The 19,181-nt window shown below is 37.9% G+C and overlaps 1 protein-coding gene across 2 annotated transcripts in view; it reads left to right on the top strand.

Annotated features, from left to right (window-relative positions):
- LOC144442224 (growth hormone-regulated TBC protein 1-A-like) overlaps positions 1 to 18,757 on the top strand; it is a 135,445-nt gene extending 116,688 nt beyond the window's left edge. For both annotated transcript variants that reach the window (XM_078131505.1, XM_078131504.1), the window contains 2 exons: positions 3,236 to 3,421; positions 17,267 to 18,757. In XM_078131505.1, coding sequence (XP_077987631.1) covers positions 3,236 to 3,421; positions 17,267 to 17,347 — 267 coding nt within the window. In that variant the 3' untranslated portion in view covers positions 17,348 to 18,757. The remainder of the gene's footprint in view (positions 1 to 3,235; positions 3,422 to 17,266) is intronic.
- Positions 18,758 to 19,181: the final 424 nt, after the last annotated feature.

Below are 19,181 nucleotides of genomic sequence, written 5' to 3'. Positions count from 1 at the left end.
TCACGCTCATCAGAACAAACATTACTGCCAAGATAGCCCTGTTTGCAGACGGTGCAGCATGCAGGGGTCTATGTTGCTCAACTCGTACGAAGGGACGACGGACACCTTATGCAAACGGGTCTACAGGTTTCTTCAACTGTAGTTCCAAATATCAAATATACTTATAAATGTTACAGACACAACCACCGTGACTTGTGATTCCTCTGTGGCTGTGGCAACGATTTCGACATGTACAATGTATTGTTTTCACTACCGGTGATTGACAATGTACGATAACTTCTGTTGGTTTTATTTTCAATTCAGGGGCGAAAATCAATAGCTAGAATGTAGCACAAAAGTAATAAAAAGTGACAATGTGACACTTCTGTATGTCATGTAAAATGAACTTGCCGATACAACCAGAAACTATATACAACAATTGCACAATAATTATAGCTTTCAACTTTCAAGGATAGCAAACATAGCTCTTCGTTTGCCTATGCTACGGAAGGCAGATACTTTGAACGTGTCAGCCATGATAGTGAAGTCGCGTCCCAAATTCTCGCGTGATCTCGTCTCTTAAATGACGTGGCAATTTGTGCGGTAATGGCGAGAGGTTCAAAACATTTTTTGGGGGTTTTTTTGTACGTGGGAATAAATTATTATTATTATTATTATTAACATAAGTGATGCTCCAGTAGGCCAATCAAATGGTTCACTGCAGATCAAATGAAGAAAAATAAAAAGAACCATCAGTTATGGCCTAGTCAGAAGGAAACCATGTGACCGGCCTTTGAAGGCTTGGAGTCCAGTGCCAGAGATGTCTGCAACAACATACTCAGGAAGACTGTTCCATATCCCGCCAGCCGAGTGCATGAAGCTTCTCTCCAGTGAGTAGGTTCTAGTTCTAGCAACTGGGATGGTGAGTGCATGGTCTGGCATAGATGTACTAGACCGAGTTACACGTCGTCTATCCAGTGGAGGACACTGCCTGGTGTGCATTCTGCATCTTGTTAAAGAAATCAAAGAAGCGCTGAGGAAGTAAACTAGAGGAAATAATGTTGGTAGCACAGTACAATGGAAACCTTCCTCATAACCTTAACGACTATTTTCAAACTGTTGATCATAGTCGAATTAGCAGGCATAAACTTGAGAGAAACCTAGCCATTCCTCACACTGCTGGTCAATTGTGAATCTCATTTGAAAGTGCTAAACTGTGGAACAGCTTACCAATTAATATAAAGGGTGGTTTTAGGAAAACTTAGCCTTATGTGGGATATATTAACAGATGACTTTCTGACTCACTTTCTCCTCTCACTGTCATTTACCTCTGTAGTTGTATTAGTAATGCATTTCCAACTCATTCGGCCCTTTACATTGCATACCAAATTTGAGGTAGAGCCATACTTGATTAGTGAAAAGCTTCTTTTTTTTTGCCTCCAACGTTTCCAATGTCTTTAAATATTTAGTTGACATGTATGATATTAGATACTTTTCTTTTTTGGCAATAAAGTGAATATTTATTATGTAGTGACACACTGAACAATTGCTTGCAGGTTTGGCTTTCCAAGATTCTTTGATTGAAGTAATGGACTAGTATTGTTGCAGTGCTCAAGAAGACTTAGAATCTGGTTGATGAACTGTGAATCAGTGAATCAGTTCGTTCCACTTGGTGGAGGATGATACAAAGAGAAAAAGTTATATAATTAATTAATTACATGCTACGGTAGAGAAAGTGATATCTGGGCGAGTTCAAAAGTGGTGTGTTCATATGGAAACTTACTTTGGTACAAAATGCACAAGGAAAAGATGTCATTGTAGATGACGGCAAGACCGCCTCCTCATGTGGGACGAGGAAATCATTTAATTTGTTAGCCAGCTGGTGTTAAATCTGCACACTTAGCTTCGTCACCCTTGGCTTTCAACCAGGTTTCAGTAAGGAACATAAGTTGAACTTCATATTCTTTAATAAAGGATGTGATTTCAGTTTTAATCGGAGTGTTGACTGAATGAGCGTTGAAGAGCACAGTATTTATCTACTTGGGTGATAAAGAAACAGCTGGCTGAGTTGAAATAGGGATGAGATTGTTGCAACTGATCACAGGTTTAGTCATTGTGTTCTGTAGAACTTGCATACTGTATCTTGGGATCACAGGACGGTGAAAAGCTTTCACAATAGAAGGAAGTGGAATTGTAATGAGGTTGTTGTGGCAAATACTTCTTGCTTTCTTAACAGGTGACAGGTATGACTGACGACAATTAACTGTCTACAATAGGAATTTGACGTTGTTTGTATTTACATGAAGAGCATCCCCTCCTAGTGGTGGTTTTGCATATTAAAATCCAGTGCTTTCAGTCGCTGCGAGGTGGAGGCGTTGACTCTCCTTAGCAAAGGATCACCACAAACTTTCATTCTCTTGGAAATTAGAGCAAGACTTGAATAGAAGAGTGAGGACATTTTGAACACTTGGTGATTAGCCACAATAAAACATGGATATTGCCTTAGAATCTAAATAAACTCTTCAGTGTAGTTGTCGCAGCCCAAAACGAAGTATGAGGAGGGGAAAACTGAAGTGAACTTGAGAGGCTAAAAGAGACAAAGCACAAGGCGTGAACTCATTAGCTTCAATACTGATATTTGATATTTAAGTGTACGGTTCCCTTCATCAACAACAAACAGAGATTACAAATGTAGGGCTCCCTTCATCAACAAAAAACAGAGATTACAAATGTAGGGCTCCCTTCTTCAACAACAAACAGAGATTACACATGTAGGGCTCCCTTCTTCAACAACAAACAGAGATTACAAATGTAGGGCTCCCTTCATCAACAACAAACAGAGATTACAAGCAAATGTAGGGCTCCCTTCTTCAACAACAAACAGAGATTACAAATGTAGGGCTCCCTTCTTCAACAACAAACAGAGATTACAAATGTAGGGCTCCCTTTATCAACAACAAACAGAGATTTCAATACTAATGTTAAGAAATAATCAATGCATGTGAAAGTCAGAATTGTCAATTACTTGTTATCAGACATTTTAGAGTCACTAAGACACTAAAACCTGCAGTTGAGCTCACAATGTGTGCTCATTTTACAGGCTTATTATTATCACCTATTGAGGATATTTTGAGACGACTAAAACATTTTGCAGAAATGAATCGGGCAACAGATATTTTGATATAGAATCTTCCCCTAAATGTGCATGTTTCTTTTTTGAGTAACTGTTTTATTTGATGTTTGACTTGTCTTACAGACAGTACTAAGGATATGGGATAGTTTATTTTACGAAGGATCAAAGATTGTATTTCGTGTAGCACTCACACTGCTAGGCTTAAACCAGGATCTCCTCATGAAGACTACAACATTCCCCAATGTTGTTGAAGCATTCAAAAAGATTACAACCAGTGCAAAAAATGTTGACTGCCATGTATTTATGCAGGTATGTACTTAATCAAGTTTCCTTTTAATTTCTTGAGTGCTTGCTATATTGATTGACATGAACAGTCACAATGAACAACCAAAATGATGACAAAGTACACATCACAAATAGAGTACATGCAGCTACTGACACTTTTCAATAAGGCCATTTTGTTGGTCATTATGGCTAGAGTGACTGGCTCTGAATCTGCTGGTTGCCAGTTCAAGACTGACCATATTCCCATTTACTCCTGAATGGCCAGTGTATGGACAACACTGAAAGCTAAGATAGGGACCTCATTTGAGTGCCTACACCCATGTTATCCATAATGGGCTTCCTAATGAGACCTTGAACTTGGACCTTGACCTTTATTTTCAAGGTCATGCAAATCAAAAAGCCAAAACATTGGAAATTCACATGTACACTCGGTGACCTCTTTGATGTATATGGGCCGTCTTCAACCAAACCTGGCACAAATTTCAGAAACAGTAGTCTAATATGCACAATACTTTGTTTTATGACCTTGGCAATAATGGTTGAATGGTGGCCATATTTATAATATTTCACATTTTATGTACTAAGACTGGAAGCTTATATATTATTGCCTTTATATTGGGTTATATGCCCGAGGTGCAAGGATATGATCAGCACAATGCATACAGCGGAGTGTTGATCGAATCCCTGCACTAAGGGCATATCGTCCTATATCAAGGCTATAATATTTTTATTATATATTATCTGGGAATTCATTTTCATGCAAGGAATTTCATGTCAGGAACTAGTTTTGTACAACCAACCTCTTTTTGATCTTGTAATTTCACATTCTGTCTATCATCATGCATATGCTGATAACAATCACTTGTATAAAAGTATTCAAATTGACCTAATTCAACTCATGATCAAAACCATGCAGAACTGTATCTATGGTGTTAAAGATGAATTGAACTGAATTTTTTCAAATTTTACATAAAATATTAAAATAGCATCAGATTACTATACTATATACGGGTTTCTACGCATTTTTGCTTGGACACCTCATTTGCATAATGTACAAAACAAAGTCACATGTCAATCATTTTGGTCATATCATTGTGTTCAGGATAACTAGTACTTCAGAATGCCGGGTTGTCATATTACACATGTACAAAATAGCAGTGCTGGCATCAAAATAGATTGTGTGATGTTCGCCATAGGATCATTTATTTTGGATACGGGCCGCTATGTCATTATCACCTTCTCCATTGAAATCAATGCATATCGAGACTGGTCCAATATATGTGACATATAATAATGGAATATACAGACCACTACGTCACACTTTCTCCATTGCAAACAATGCATACAGGGGCTGGTCCAATATACAGACCACTACGTCACACTTGCTCCATTGCAAACAATGCATACAGGGGCTGGTCCAATATACAGACCACTACGTCACACTTTCTCCATTGCAAACAATGCATACAGGGGCTGGTCCAATATACAGACCACTACGTCACACTTTCTCCATTGCAAACAATGCATACAGGGGCTGGTCCAATATACAGACCACTGTGTCACACTTTCTCCATTGTAAACAATGCATACAGGGGCTGGTCCAATATACAGACCACTACGTCACACTTTCTCCATTGTAAACAATGCATACAGGGGCTGGTCCAATATACAGACCACTGTGTCACACTTTCTCCATTGTAAACAATGCATACAGGGGCTGGTCCAATATACAGACCACTGTGTCACACTTTCTCCATTGCAAACAATGCATACAGGGGCTGGTCCAATATACAGACCACTACGTCACACTTGCTCCATTGCAAACAATGCATACAGGGGCTGGTCCAATATACAGACCACTGTGTCACACTTTCTCCATTGCAAACAATGCATACAGGGGCTGGTCCAATATACAGACCACTACGTCACACTTTCTCCATTGTAAACAATGCATACAGGGGCTGGTCCAATATACAGACCACTACGTCACACTTTCTCCATTGTAAACAATGCATACAGGGGCTGGTCCAATATACAGACCACTACGTCACACTTTCTCCATTGCAAACAATGCATACAGGGGCTGGTCCAATATACAGACCACTGTGTCACACTTTCTCCATTGCAAACAATGCATACAGGGGCTGGTCCAATATACAGACCACTACGTCACACTTTCTCAATTGCAAACAATGCATACAGGGACTGGTCCAATATACAGACCACTGTGTCACACTTTCTCCATTGTAAACAATGCATACAGGGGTGGTCCAATATACAGACCACTGTGTCACACTTTCCCCATTGCAAACAATGCATACAGGGACTGGTCCAATATACAGACCACTGTGTCACCCTTTCTCCATTGTAAACAATGCATACAGGGGCTGGTCCAATATACAGACCACTACGTCACACTTTCCCCATTGCAAACAATGCATACAGGGACTGGTCCAATATACAGACCACTGTGTCACACTTTCTCCATTGTAAACAATGCATACAGGGGCTGGTCCAATATACAGACCACTACGTCACACTTTCTCCATTGTAAACAATGCATACAGGGGCTGGTCCAATATACAGACCACTGTGTCACACTTTCTCCATTGTAAACAATGCATACAGGGGTGGTCCAATATACAGACCACTACGTCACACTTTCTCAATTGTAAACAATGCATACAGGGGTGGTCCAATATACAGACCACTACGTCACCCTTTCTCCATTGTAAACAATGCATACAGGGGTGGTCCAATATACAGACCACTACGTCACACTTTCTCCATTGTAAACAATGCATACAGGGGTGGTCCAATATACAGACCACTACGTCACACTTTCTCAATTGTAAACAATGCATACAGGGGCTGGTCCAATATACAGACCACTGTGTCACACTTTCTCCATTGTAAACAATGCATACAGGGGTGGTCCAATATACAGACCACTACGTCACACTTTCTCAATTGTAAACAATGCATACAGGGACTGGTCCAATATACAGACCACTGTGTCACACTTTCTCCATTGTAAACAATGCATACAGGGGCTGGTCCAATATACAGACCACTGTGTCACACTTTCTCCATTGTAAACAATGCATACAGGGGTGGTCCAATATACAGACCACTACGTCACACTTTCTCAATTGTAAACAATGCATACAGGGGCTGGTCCAATATACAGACCACTGTGTCACACTTTCTCCATTGTAAACAATGCATACAGGGGTGGTCCAGTATATGTGACATATAATAATACTCATTTTAGTGTGTACATACGCGTGCATAATGAACTTTCACATGAGATATTGAGCTTTGACCTGCCACTATCTTCAAAGACAAAGGGACAAAAATTAATCATAGTGCATTATATCAGACAAGAAAGAGATCAGCAATGGGCCCTCACCCATTATCCAACAGTACTCTCGAGTAAACATTACTCTCTTATCATTGAAAAAACCTTCAAATGTGTGAATCTGCTCAGCTTATACCTATACTCGCATAAATTAACAAACCATAATAAACGGATAGATGTTTATTATCATTTTATTGGGATATTGTATTGGTATAATCCCTACATATAGATGAACGTGTTGTTGCCATTCCAGGGTTTCCTTTACTGTAAACAAATAGTGAATATCCCTTTATCAACAAAATTGTTATGATTTCAATCGACCAAAACTACACATATTGAATGCAATTCCCATGACAAAATGTCATGAGAAATTTGAAAAGTAACCAACAGTTTATACATGACAAGAGTCTTGTGTTGACTATCTCAGGCCTGCTTTACATACTCCCTTGCTTTACATGTACAACAATTACAGCAATAGACAGTAGATGTAAATTTATCACCCATATCAAGTACACAGTCACACAAACTGCATAGACCCTCGTGTAAAAATCTGAAATATTATGACTACGGAATGAAGTATGTGAGTGACTTACTACATCACCGCAGAACACAACTTGACCTATCATGAGATTTTGTAGTGCAGTGTGTAACTTTTACCTTATTTCTGCATTTTTAGCTCCCGTATGAGAGCTGATGTCGTGGCGATGTCTGTCTGTCTGTCTGTCTGTCTGTGCAGAAATGTTGTTCCACTGATATCTCAAAAAGTACTGAAGCAAATGTTCTACAATTTACTATGTGGCATTGTCAGACTGTAACTTAGTGCTGATTAGTTTTTGGTGGGAGTGGCCTTCATAATTAATGTTAATTAGCATAATTAATGATTTGATAAATGGGGCTATACATGCATAACGGCTGCACCAAATTCAATGAAACTTGCTACATCTACGGATCATACAAAGATATAAAAGCACTAGCACTTGTTAGTTAATTCGTCCGGCGAGGGACTTATGGATTGGGTTCCGTCTGTCCGTCCGTCCGTCCGTCCGTCCGCAGCCGTTTCTTGGAGATGCCTGGACCAATTTTTTTCAAACTTGGTACAGGGGTAACATACTATCATGGCATACATATGCACATTAATTTGTTTTACGATACGATCCAATATGGCCGCCTAGCAGCCATTTTGTTTGCGAATTTTCCCTGTCGATCCAAAGCCATAACTCAGACATGCGTAAACAGATCTCATACAAAGTTGGTATTAGGACAGTGTTTTATGACATACATGTGCATATCCATTTTCGTCGTGGTACAATCCGATATGGCTGCCTGGCAGCCATTTTGTTTGCGAATTTTCCATGTCCAAATATAACTCAGACATGCTTGAACAGATCTCGTTCAAAGTTGGTATTAGGACAGTGTTCTATGACATACATGTGCATATTCATTGTTGTCGTGATACGATCCAATATGGCTGCCTGGCAGCCATTTTGTTTGTGAATTTTCCATATCCAAAGCCATAACTCAGACATGCTTGAACAGATCTCATACAAAGTTGGTATTAGCACAGTGTTCTGTGACATACATGTGCATATCCATTTTCGTCATGATACAATCCGATATGGCTGCCTGGCAGCCATTTTGTTGGTGCAGTTTTCATGTCCAAAGCCATAACATAATGCTTGAACAGAGTAGTGATATCAAAAACAACCATATGAGGCCAAACAACATCAACCATGTTTGAAAATGACAACATAAACTGCCAGTTCCTTAAAACCCAATCATAGCGGGGGTATGTCATTTTCAATGACTTGTTTTACAGTGAGAGAACTGTTCAGAGGTCGTATTTCACTTTATAGAAATGGCTGCTGTATTGAGTTAACTTTACAAATTACATGTATCTCCTGAAAGACGTTTTTTCCATGATTTTTCTGATTTTTCCGAATAAATTAGGACAATTTCTTTCTTTCTTTAAATTGGAAAGTAGTTTATTACTGAAAGATAATGTCATGAGCAGGTAAGATCCACGTATATTGTCCGGGTTTTGCAACTAAGCTTCAACCGAAAGTTATGGTGCAAGGTATAGGAATCTATGCAACACGTATCTGAAATCCCCTTCTTCTTCTGTTACCAGGCTTTCCAAATCGTGGTTAAAAAAACAGGGAAAGTATGGTGTGTTGGAAAGTTAAATTTAATATTTCTGTTGGAATGTTTTGAAGAGATATTTTCATACAGTGTGCTTCTTAAGGGCAAATTTGCATAATAAATGAATGTTTGTAACTCAGGTTATGCACCCAGAAGGGCATTATAAAATTTGATGAAACTTGTAACAGATATTGATCATACAGAGATATGATAGTTCTTAATGAAATTTAGTGCTGTCAATTAATTGCTCATTTGCATAATTGACGAACTTTGGCAATTAGGGCCTATACCAAGAGAGACTTTCTGTTATCTTTGTAGAGCAAATCATATCCTCACTGTTCATCTATGTAACACAGTTGTGTAAATCTCTTAGTGCAGTGTGATCTGTGAAAATTTGAATATGACCCATCGTATACAAAATGTATCAACAGTTTCATGTGCCCCATGGCCATTTCCTGATGTGGAGAGCTTGTCTGGGGGAGTTTTGAAACTACTTGCTGTTATCATTATCTTGGTACATGATTGGTTACTTATTAGAACAGGTTTTCATTGATATCACTGATGGCCATTGCAGTGAAGCATTTTCTGTTCTTCTGTTCATACTGAAAACATCACTCAGAAAAATTCATACCACCTCGTCACCATTTCATTGTCACTAAAAATTGACACTTGCTCTTTTCGAGCTTCGTTACTAGATTACCAAACGTGTTATGTGAATGGGCCGCTCACTACATGCTCTGCGGTAAACATGGTTCGCAGGTAATGTTACATGTAAGGCATTGTTCAAGAATAAATGACTCTCTCGATGTATACCAGTTCACAGTTCTCTCCAGAGACATACAATTTGTACCAATGAATCTCTTGGTGTATACCAGTTCACAGTTCTCTCCAGCGACATACAATTTGAATCAATAAATCTCTCAGTGTATACCAGTTCACAGTTCTCTCCAGCGACATACAATTTGTATCAATGAATCTCTCGGTGTATACCGGTTCACAGTTCTCTCCAGCGACATACAATTTGTACCAATGAATCTCACGGTGTATACCAGTTCACAGTTCTCTCCAGCGACATACAATTTGTATCAATAAATCTCTCAGTGTATACCAGTTCACAGTTCTCTCCAGCGACATACAATTTGTATCAATGAATCTCTCGGTGTATACCGGTTCACAGTTCTCTCCAGCGACATACAATTTGTACCAATGAATCTCTTGGTGTATACCAGTTCACAGTTCTCTCCAGCGACATACAATTTGTACCAATGAATCTCACGGTGTATACCAGTTCACAGTTCTCTCCAGCGACATACAATTTGTATCAATAAATCTCTCAGTGTATACCAGTTCACAGTTCTCTCCAGCGACATACAATTTGTATCAATGAATCTCTCGGTGTATACCGGTTCACAGTTCTCTCCAGCGACATACAATTTGTACCAATGAATCTCTCGGTGTATACCGGTTCACAGTTCTCTCCAGCGACATACAATTTGTATCAATAAATCTCTCGGTGTATACCGGTTCACAGTTCTCTCCAGCGACATACAATTTGTACCAATGAATCTCTTGGTGTATACCAGTTCACAGTTCTCTCCAGCGACATACAATTTGTACCAATGAATCTCTTGGTGTATAACGGTTCACAGTTCTCTCCAGCGACATACAATTTGTATCAATGAATCTCTCGGTGTATAACGGTTCACAGTTCTCTCCAGCGACATACAATTTGTACCAATGAATCTCTCGGTGTATACCAGTTCACAGTTCTCTCCAGCGACATACAATTTGTATCAATAAATCTCTCAGTGTATACCAGTTCACAGTTCTCTCCAGCGACATACAATTTGTATCAATAAATCTCTCGGTGTATAATGGTTCATAGTTCTCTCCAGCGACATACAATTTGTACCAATGAATCTCTTGGTGTATAACGGTTCACAGTTCTCTCCAGCGACATACAATTTGTATCAATGAATCTCTCAGTGTATAACGGTTCATAGTTCTCTCCAGCGACATACAATTTGTACCAATGAATCTCTCGGTGTATACCGGTTCACAGTTCTCTCCAGCGACATACAATTTGTACCAATGAATCTCTCGGTGTATACCAGTTCATAGTTCTCTCCAGCGACATACAATTTGTACCAATGAATCTCTCGGTGTATACCGGTTCATAGTTCTCTCCAGCGACATACAATTTGTATCAATGAATCTCTCGGTGTATACCGGTTCATAGTTCTCTCCAGCGACATACAATTTGTATCAATGAATCTCTCGGTGTATAACGGTTCACAGTTCTCTCCAGCGACATACAATTTGTACCAATGAATCTCTCGGTGTATAACGGTTCATAGTTCTCTCCAGCGACATACAATTTGTACCAATGAATCTCTCGGTGTATAACGGTTCATAGTTCTCTCCAGCGACATACAATTTGTATCAATAAATCTCTCAGTGTATACCAGTTCACAGTTCTCTCCAGCGACATACAATTTGTACCAATGAATCTCTCGGTGTATAACGGTTCACAGTTCTCTCCAGCGACATACAATTTGTATCAATAAATCTCTCGGTGTATACCGGTTCACAGTTCTCTCCAGCGACATACAATTTGTATCAATAAATCTCTCGGTGTATACCGGTTCACAGTTCTCTCCAGCGACATACAATTTGTATCAATAAATCTCTCGGTGTATACCGGTTCACAGTTCTCTCCAGCGACATACAATTTGTATCAATAAATCTCTCGGTGTATACCAGTTCACAGTTCTCTCCAGCGACATACAATTTGTATCAATGAATCTCTCGGTGTATACCGGTTCACAGTTCTCTCCAGCGACATACAATTTGTACCAATGAATCTCTTGGTGTATACCGGTTCACAGTTCTCTCCAGCGACATACAATTTGTATCAATAAATCTCTCAGTGTATACCAGTTCACAGTTCTCTCCAGCGACATACAATTTGTACCAATGAATCTCTCGGTGTATAACGGTTCACAGTTCTCTCCAGCGACATACAATTTGTATCAATAAATCTCTCGGTGTATACCAGTTCACAGTTCTCTCCAGCGACATACAATTTGTATCAATAAATCTCTCGGTGTATAACGGTTCACAGTTCTCTCCAGCGACATACAATTTGTATCAATAAATCTCTCGGTGTATAACGGTTCACAGTTCTCTCCAGCGACATACAATTTGTATCAATAAATCTCTCGGTGTATACCAGTTCACAGTTCTCTCCAGCGACATACAATTTGTATCAATAAATCTCTCGGTGTGTAACGGTTCACAGTTCTCTCCAGCGACATACAATTTGTATCAATAAATCTCTCAGTGTATACCAGTTCACAGTTCTCTCCAGCGACATACAATTTGTACCAATGAATCTCTCGGTGTATACCAGTTCACAGTTCTCTCCAGCGACATACAATTTGTACCAATGAATCTCTCGGTGTATACCAGTTCACAGTTCTCTCCAGAGACATACAATTTGTATCAATAAATCTCTCGGTGTATAACGGTTCACAGTTCTCTCCAGCGACATACAATTTGTATCAATAAATCTCTCGGTGTATACCAGTTCACAGTTCTCTCCAGCGACATACAATTTGTATCAATAAATCTCTCGGTGTATAACGGTTCACAGTTCTCTCCAGCGACATACAATTTGTACCAATGAATCTCTCGGTGTATACTGGTTCACAGTTCTCTCCAGCGACATACAATTTGTATCAATAAATCTCTCGGTGTATACCGGTTCACAGTTCTCTCCAGCGACATACAATTTGTATCAATAAATCTCTCGGTGTATACCGGTTCACAGTTCTCTCCAGCGACATACAATTTGTACCAATGAATCTCTCGGTGTATAACGGTTCATAGTTCTCTCCAGCGACATACAATTTGTATCAATAAATCTCTCGGTGTATAACGGTTCACAGTTCTCTCCAGCGACATACAATTTGTACCAATGAATCTCTCGGTGTATACCGGTTCACAGTTCTCTCCAGCGACATACAATTTGTACCAATGAATCTCTCGGTGTATACCGGTTCACAGTTCTCTCCAGCGACATACAATTTGTATCAATAAATCTCTCAGTGTATACCAGTTCACAGTTCTCTCCAGCGACATACAATTTGTATCAATAAATCTCTCGGTGTATAATGGTTCATAGTTCTCTCCAGCGACATACAATTTGTATCAATGCATTTGCAATTGTGTCTCTGTCAAGTTGAAAGTTAACACTGTCGTTCATGTCATGGAACTTATTTATTGAAATTGAAATTGAAATTGATTTATTATCCAAAAAAATAAATTAATTAACATCACAATTATATCAAAAGGGAAAAGAATGAATTTGGATTGTGCACTGCAGTACCATACCATCAGTGCGAAGTGTAGAGTGTTATGTAAACTGTGGTACAGTCTGCCTCAGATAGCCATTCTAACAGATTCGTTCAGAGTTCATTCTAGCTTGGAGCACATATTTCCAGAGAGTGATTACCATAGAAAATTGAAAGCCCAGAAAGATAACAGTAAACCACTGTACAGAGTATTGTTGCATATTATTAATGTTTTCTTGTGACATTTTGGAAGTGCAAGCTGTGTATGTTTGAACAGATAGCATTGTCCACTAGCCACCCCCAGCGTGGTGGTTTTGGTGTGTGGATGATGTACATACACTCTATGATCAAGAAACTGTACCGGTATACTGTTTAATTCACCAACCATCTCAACAGTATTAACCCACATATCAAGTTCACCATAGAAGAAGAGTTAGACAACACAACTCTATTCCTTGATACCCTACCTTATCATGACCTCGATGGCCATCTATCAACTAGTATGTATCAAAAACCTACCCATACTGACCAGTATCGCCATTTCTGTTCAAACCATCCGTTACAACACACGCGTTGGGCAGTCCGGACTCTACACCACAGAGCAGAGAGGACAAGGACAACCTTAATTAATAGGGAGCTGGAACATGTAAGCTGTGCCCATGCTAACTGTAGGTACCCAAAGTGAGTCACTAGGGTCAACGGCAAACCAAAATCAGCCAAACTACATCTACACAGAGACAGTCTGAACCTTCGAGATGTACAGTTTCGGTTGGTGTACCCTATGTGAGGAGACTTTTTGAGAGCTTAGTCCAAATATTCAAGGAGTATGGTCAGGTCTGCATGTGGACCAGCATATCACATCAAGTGTAGGGGCAGTGGTCACGATGATGAGACCTGTGAAGAGGGATACATCGGGAAATAGAGAGGACTCCGAAAGTCAGAATAAGTGAACATCGTAGACCAAGATGCACATCATCAGAGGTCTCCAGACATCTACATAAGGATCACCCAGGTCATTCATTCCACCCTGACAATGTTACAATTTTGGATTGTGACTCGAAGGATACGGAAGTGATTCATATTCAGACTTTAAAAGCATTTATGAACCGTGATGGGGGACGTTACCAACTTTCGAGAATTTGGGACAATTGTCTGAAGTCACGCATGTGTCGTGACTTCAGAAAACACTGACGAAGCCATGGTGGATACCTGGCGAAAATTTTGGTGAGCTAATTGTAAATTAAGGTGCCGTACAAAGTTAGATCCATTATTAAACTTAGACATGTAATGTTCATACAAACTAGGAAAAGACGCACCACAATGGGCATAATTAATGATTGCATAAATGGGGCTACACATGCAGAACGGCTGCACCAAATTCAATGAAACTTACTACATCTACAAACTATACAAAGGTATATGGGAGCATTTTCAGTTCATCTCTGATTAACATTATTGGCATCCATCCATAATACATCATTTTTCAGACATAAAATATATATGATTTCTTTCAAACCTGGCCATAGAAATGCCATTCAAATGTGTACCCCACATTATCAAATGCAAACTATCTTTTGAGACCTTTGACCTTAACCTCCAGGGTCAATTATCAAAATGAAGTCAATTTCTACCTATCACAGACACATTGTAGTATTTACATACTGCCAACTTCTTTTAAAGCATGTTCACAAGTAATATAATAATGAATACAATACAATAGAACTTTATTGATCCTTATAACAGGAAATTTCAGTGTCAGCCATAAAAATAATTAATTGACAAAATAAAAACAATAAATATATAAAACTATTATATATATATTATATATATATATATATTATATATATATATATATATATATATATATATATATATATATATATATATATACATATAATTTCATTCTTCTTTCGCCAAGTAGAGTGCTCGATCACCTTGGAGATCTATCATACATAAAATGAAAGAAGACGAGTCTGATATTACATAGTGGAATTACACTACGGACCGTTTCACCCGAAGGATCGTCAGGTGTAATAGTGTGGTTTAATAGTATTCGTTAGCTATACATTCTGCTTTATGTACATAACTTGTGTGTGTTCACTGACGGCTGTGTGTACACAAAAATATTGTCAACAAAGGTTACGTATTATTAAGTAAGAACTTGTTAGCGTGCCGGCATTTACTGATTAATTCAGTTCTGCTGTTCAAGTTCGTTGATTTGTCGGCAGTTATAATAAAATATTTTTCCCAGAGGCATAGTTGACATCGTTTGGTAACGTTAGAGTATGAGGAAGCCTGCTTGAGAACTGACCAGTGTACGTCGTAATTAGTGTTGCTGTCTTTTAGGTGCCAAATGTATTTACTGAGCGCAGTGAACACACACAAGTTATGTACATAAAGCAGAATGTATAGCTAACGAATACTATTAAACCACACTATTACACCTGACGATCCTTCTGGTGAAACGGTCCGTAGTGTAATTCCACAATGTAATATCAGACTCGTCTTCTTTCATTTTATGTATATATATATATATATATATATAGTTTTGGTAGTACTGGAACTCTTTCTTGAAAGAAAGAGTTCCAGTACTACCAAAACTATTACGCTCTGCCGCCACTGCGGTATAGAGCACTGTCTTAGCAGATTGATACTCACCGAGTTATATATATATATATAACAGTCATGGGTCATCATTGTGCTCAATGTATGCTGACGATGCCAAAATATATCGCATAGTTAGAACACAAGATGATTGTATTTCTCTTCAAACAGACATTAATAATGTCTACAAATGGTGTAATACATGGAAATTGAAGCTCAATGTGGGGAAGTGTAATGTAATTACATTTAGTAACAAAAAGAAACTGATTACATACAATTACAGTATTGCTGATGGTCCCCTTGTTCGTGTTCATAGTATCAAAGATCTTGGTATTCTACTTTCTTCACATATGTCTTTTAACACCCATATTGATAGTATTGTCAGGAAAGCTTTTAGAATGATGGGTTTTATCAAACGTACATGTGCCAATTTTTCCAACATTTCTACATTAAGATCTTTATATGTGACCCATGTTAGAAGCCATCTTGAGTACTGCAGTGTAATTTGGTCACCATGGCAAGTAACTCAAATTGATAAAATCGAACGTGTACAGCAGAAATTTATTAAATTTTTATGTTTTAAATCAAATGTGCAATATACTTCAATAGATTACGATTCACTATGTGCTAGGTTTAAGCTTCCCCCACTGGTGAGGAGGCGAAAGTTTTTAGATGCTATTTTTGTTTACAAACTGGTCAATTCACGCTATAATTGTCCATCCATTTTGTACAAGGTTTGTTTTAATGTACAGAGCAGACAGTTACGTAATAACCATATCTTTCGCATCAGTGCCTCCAGAGTAAATCTGAGAAAATATTCCCCAATTTTAAGATGTTTAACCACTTGTAATGACGTTTTTAAAGCAAATCCAAACATAGATTTATTTAGTCCTGTTTCCGCCTTTCGGCGTGTGCTTCAGGCTGCGTGTTTTTAATAATTTTTCCTGTTTTGTTGTTTTTATTTCTGTGTTTGCCTTTTATGTCATGTCACTTCTGTTATTGCTACCCCTTGTTTTATCTTTTTAGTGCTTGTTTTTCCTTATTTGTTTTTAAAGGTGCCTGTAAATGGGCTTTATGCCCGTTGGTTTACCTGAATAAATAAATAAATAAATAAATAAATATATATATATATCCTAATATTTTCTTGATCTATTCTGCAAAATTGGAAAATACCCTGGACAAAACTCCCACTTTGTGATACAGCAGTCAAAGTTGAACTGTGGAATGCAACAGTAACAAGTAATACAGTGTATTTAGTAATAACAACTTGCCATTATTACCAGAAATATGACCTCTCACAGCAAGGTATGGAATGGTAATTGGCAAATAGCATTGGATGTGTCTTCAATGTAGACTTATTGTTGTAAACTAGATTAATTGTCTTCAACCATTCTCTTTTGTCTTTAACAGAGTATCTTCAAAGTCCCTGGATCACTACCAATGTCCATGGTCAGTAAAATGAGGGAGTCTTGTAGAGCTAAAGTTGTATGACAAAATGCTGCCAGACAACTATTTGTTTTACCAGTGGTCCTGGTGTCTCATGAAGAGGAATAGATGTGATTGTGAAAGAAATTGGTGTCCTCAATAATCGGGCATCAACCAAAATTTATCAATTTTCCAATTATGCTGCAGTAACTGACAGTACATTTATTTATAAATTATGAATTCTCAGGCGATTCTACTGATGTGAAGTATGCTTCAAGGCCTCTGTCATTGGTCTGTTCTACTTTTAAAATTTGCAAATGGGAGATTCAAATCTACTTTAGACCACAGTGTGTTTCAAGTTCCATTGTCATTAGCCATTGTTCTAAATTTAAGCTTTGCATACACGACATTGTATACTAAAATCTACTTTAGATCACAGGGTGTTTCAATGTCCACTGTCATTGATCTACATTTAAATTTTGCACATATTTAAATCTACTTTGGTCTGCAATGTATTTCAAGGTCCTTTTGGCCAATTCTACAAATGAACATTGCATATATTACTCTGTACTGTACATGTGCCTCAAAAATGTAAAACATGTCATTTTAAATTTCATTGATGTGCAAAGTACTTCCAGGTCTGGTTTTATTGGATTATATTCAATTTATTTATTTATTCAAATATACTTCAGGTAAGGTGCCAAGAACTCTCATTGTCTCAAGCAGCTTGCAATCAGCCTTGCCTATAGTCAATGCAAATAAACATCATATATGTCCTCTGTCATTTGCCAATGTTATCATGCAATTTACATAAACTACTTCATGCAGTGAACATTCTAGCAGCTTTGTAATACTTTGGGATTCAAATCTTTTCCCCAGGTATTACAATGGGCTTTCTCCATCCATCCAACCGTCCTGTAATATGTCATTTCTCAGACATGCAATGTACATTTTCATTCATACCTGACACATAGGTGTTATTGCACAGCACTTTGTTTGCAATATATGCAAATTTGACCAAATGGCCGATATATTTGGATTTAAAAATCAATAATTGCTATTTAACTCTAAAACTATAATACATAGCGACTTCATTCAAATGTCTATCCCTTTACAATCAGGTACTAGCTTCATTTTAAGATCTTGACCTTTGACCTCAATTAAAGACATCTAGTCATTTCTTCGATATCACATGCACTCACTCACTCACTTTCTTTTAAATCATTTTAACAGGTAATACAGGCAGGGAGATACATACACAAGTATTATTTTTGGAGATCATATCAATTTTATTAATATCAGCCACATTTGTAGTTAAAACCCAATATTTATCGTGAACTCAAAAATTGTCTTAAATAGAGACTTCATTCAAATGCCTTCCCAACATAGTTAGATATAAGCTTTTTATTAAGAGATTGACATTTCACCTTGACCTTCAGTTTCAGTTATTAAATCAAGTCATTTCTTGCTTATAACAGTCTTGATTTAGTTGATGTAGTATTTATTGGTTGCAAATTTCATCTTAATCACATTATACTATGTAATAGGAGAAACGCGAGATATGCATAAGAAATAATTACAATTTTATGTGATATTTAATATTCATATTGTGCATGATTTTGTCAATGTATAAATTTTTATTCGGTCACTTGATAATGATTGCACTAGTGGGTAATGATCCCATTTTAACTTGGACTCATCCTTGTATGTGTTCAAATTATAAATGTTGGTGGCACTCTTTACTATAACCCTGACATGACAACAGTATTGTACCTACTACTAAGGACAGACAGTAAACACACTTTACTATAACCCTGATATGACAACAGTATTGTACCTACTACTAAGGACAGACAGTAAACACACTTACTATAACCCTGATATGACAACAGTATTGTAC

Source organism: Glandiceps talaboti, chromosome 11, assembly GCF_964340395.1.
Source record: "Glandiceps talaboti chromosome 11, keGlaTala1.1, whole genome shotgun sequence".
In the NCBI taxonomy this organism is placed as follows: Eukaryota; Metazoa; Hemichordata; class Enteropneusta; family Spengelidae; genus Glandiceps; species Glandiceps talaboti.
Note: the sequence above shows the minus strand (reverse complement) of the source record. Positions and strands in the feature narration are given on the sequence as shown.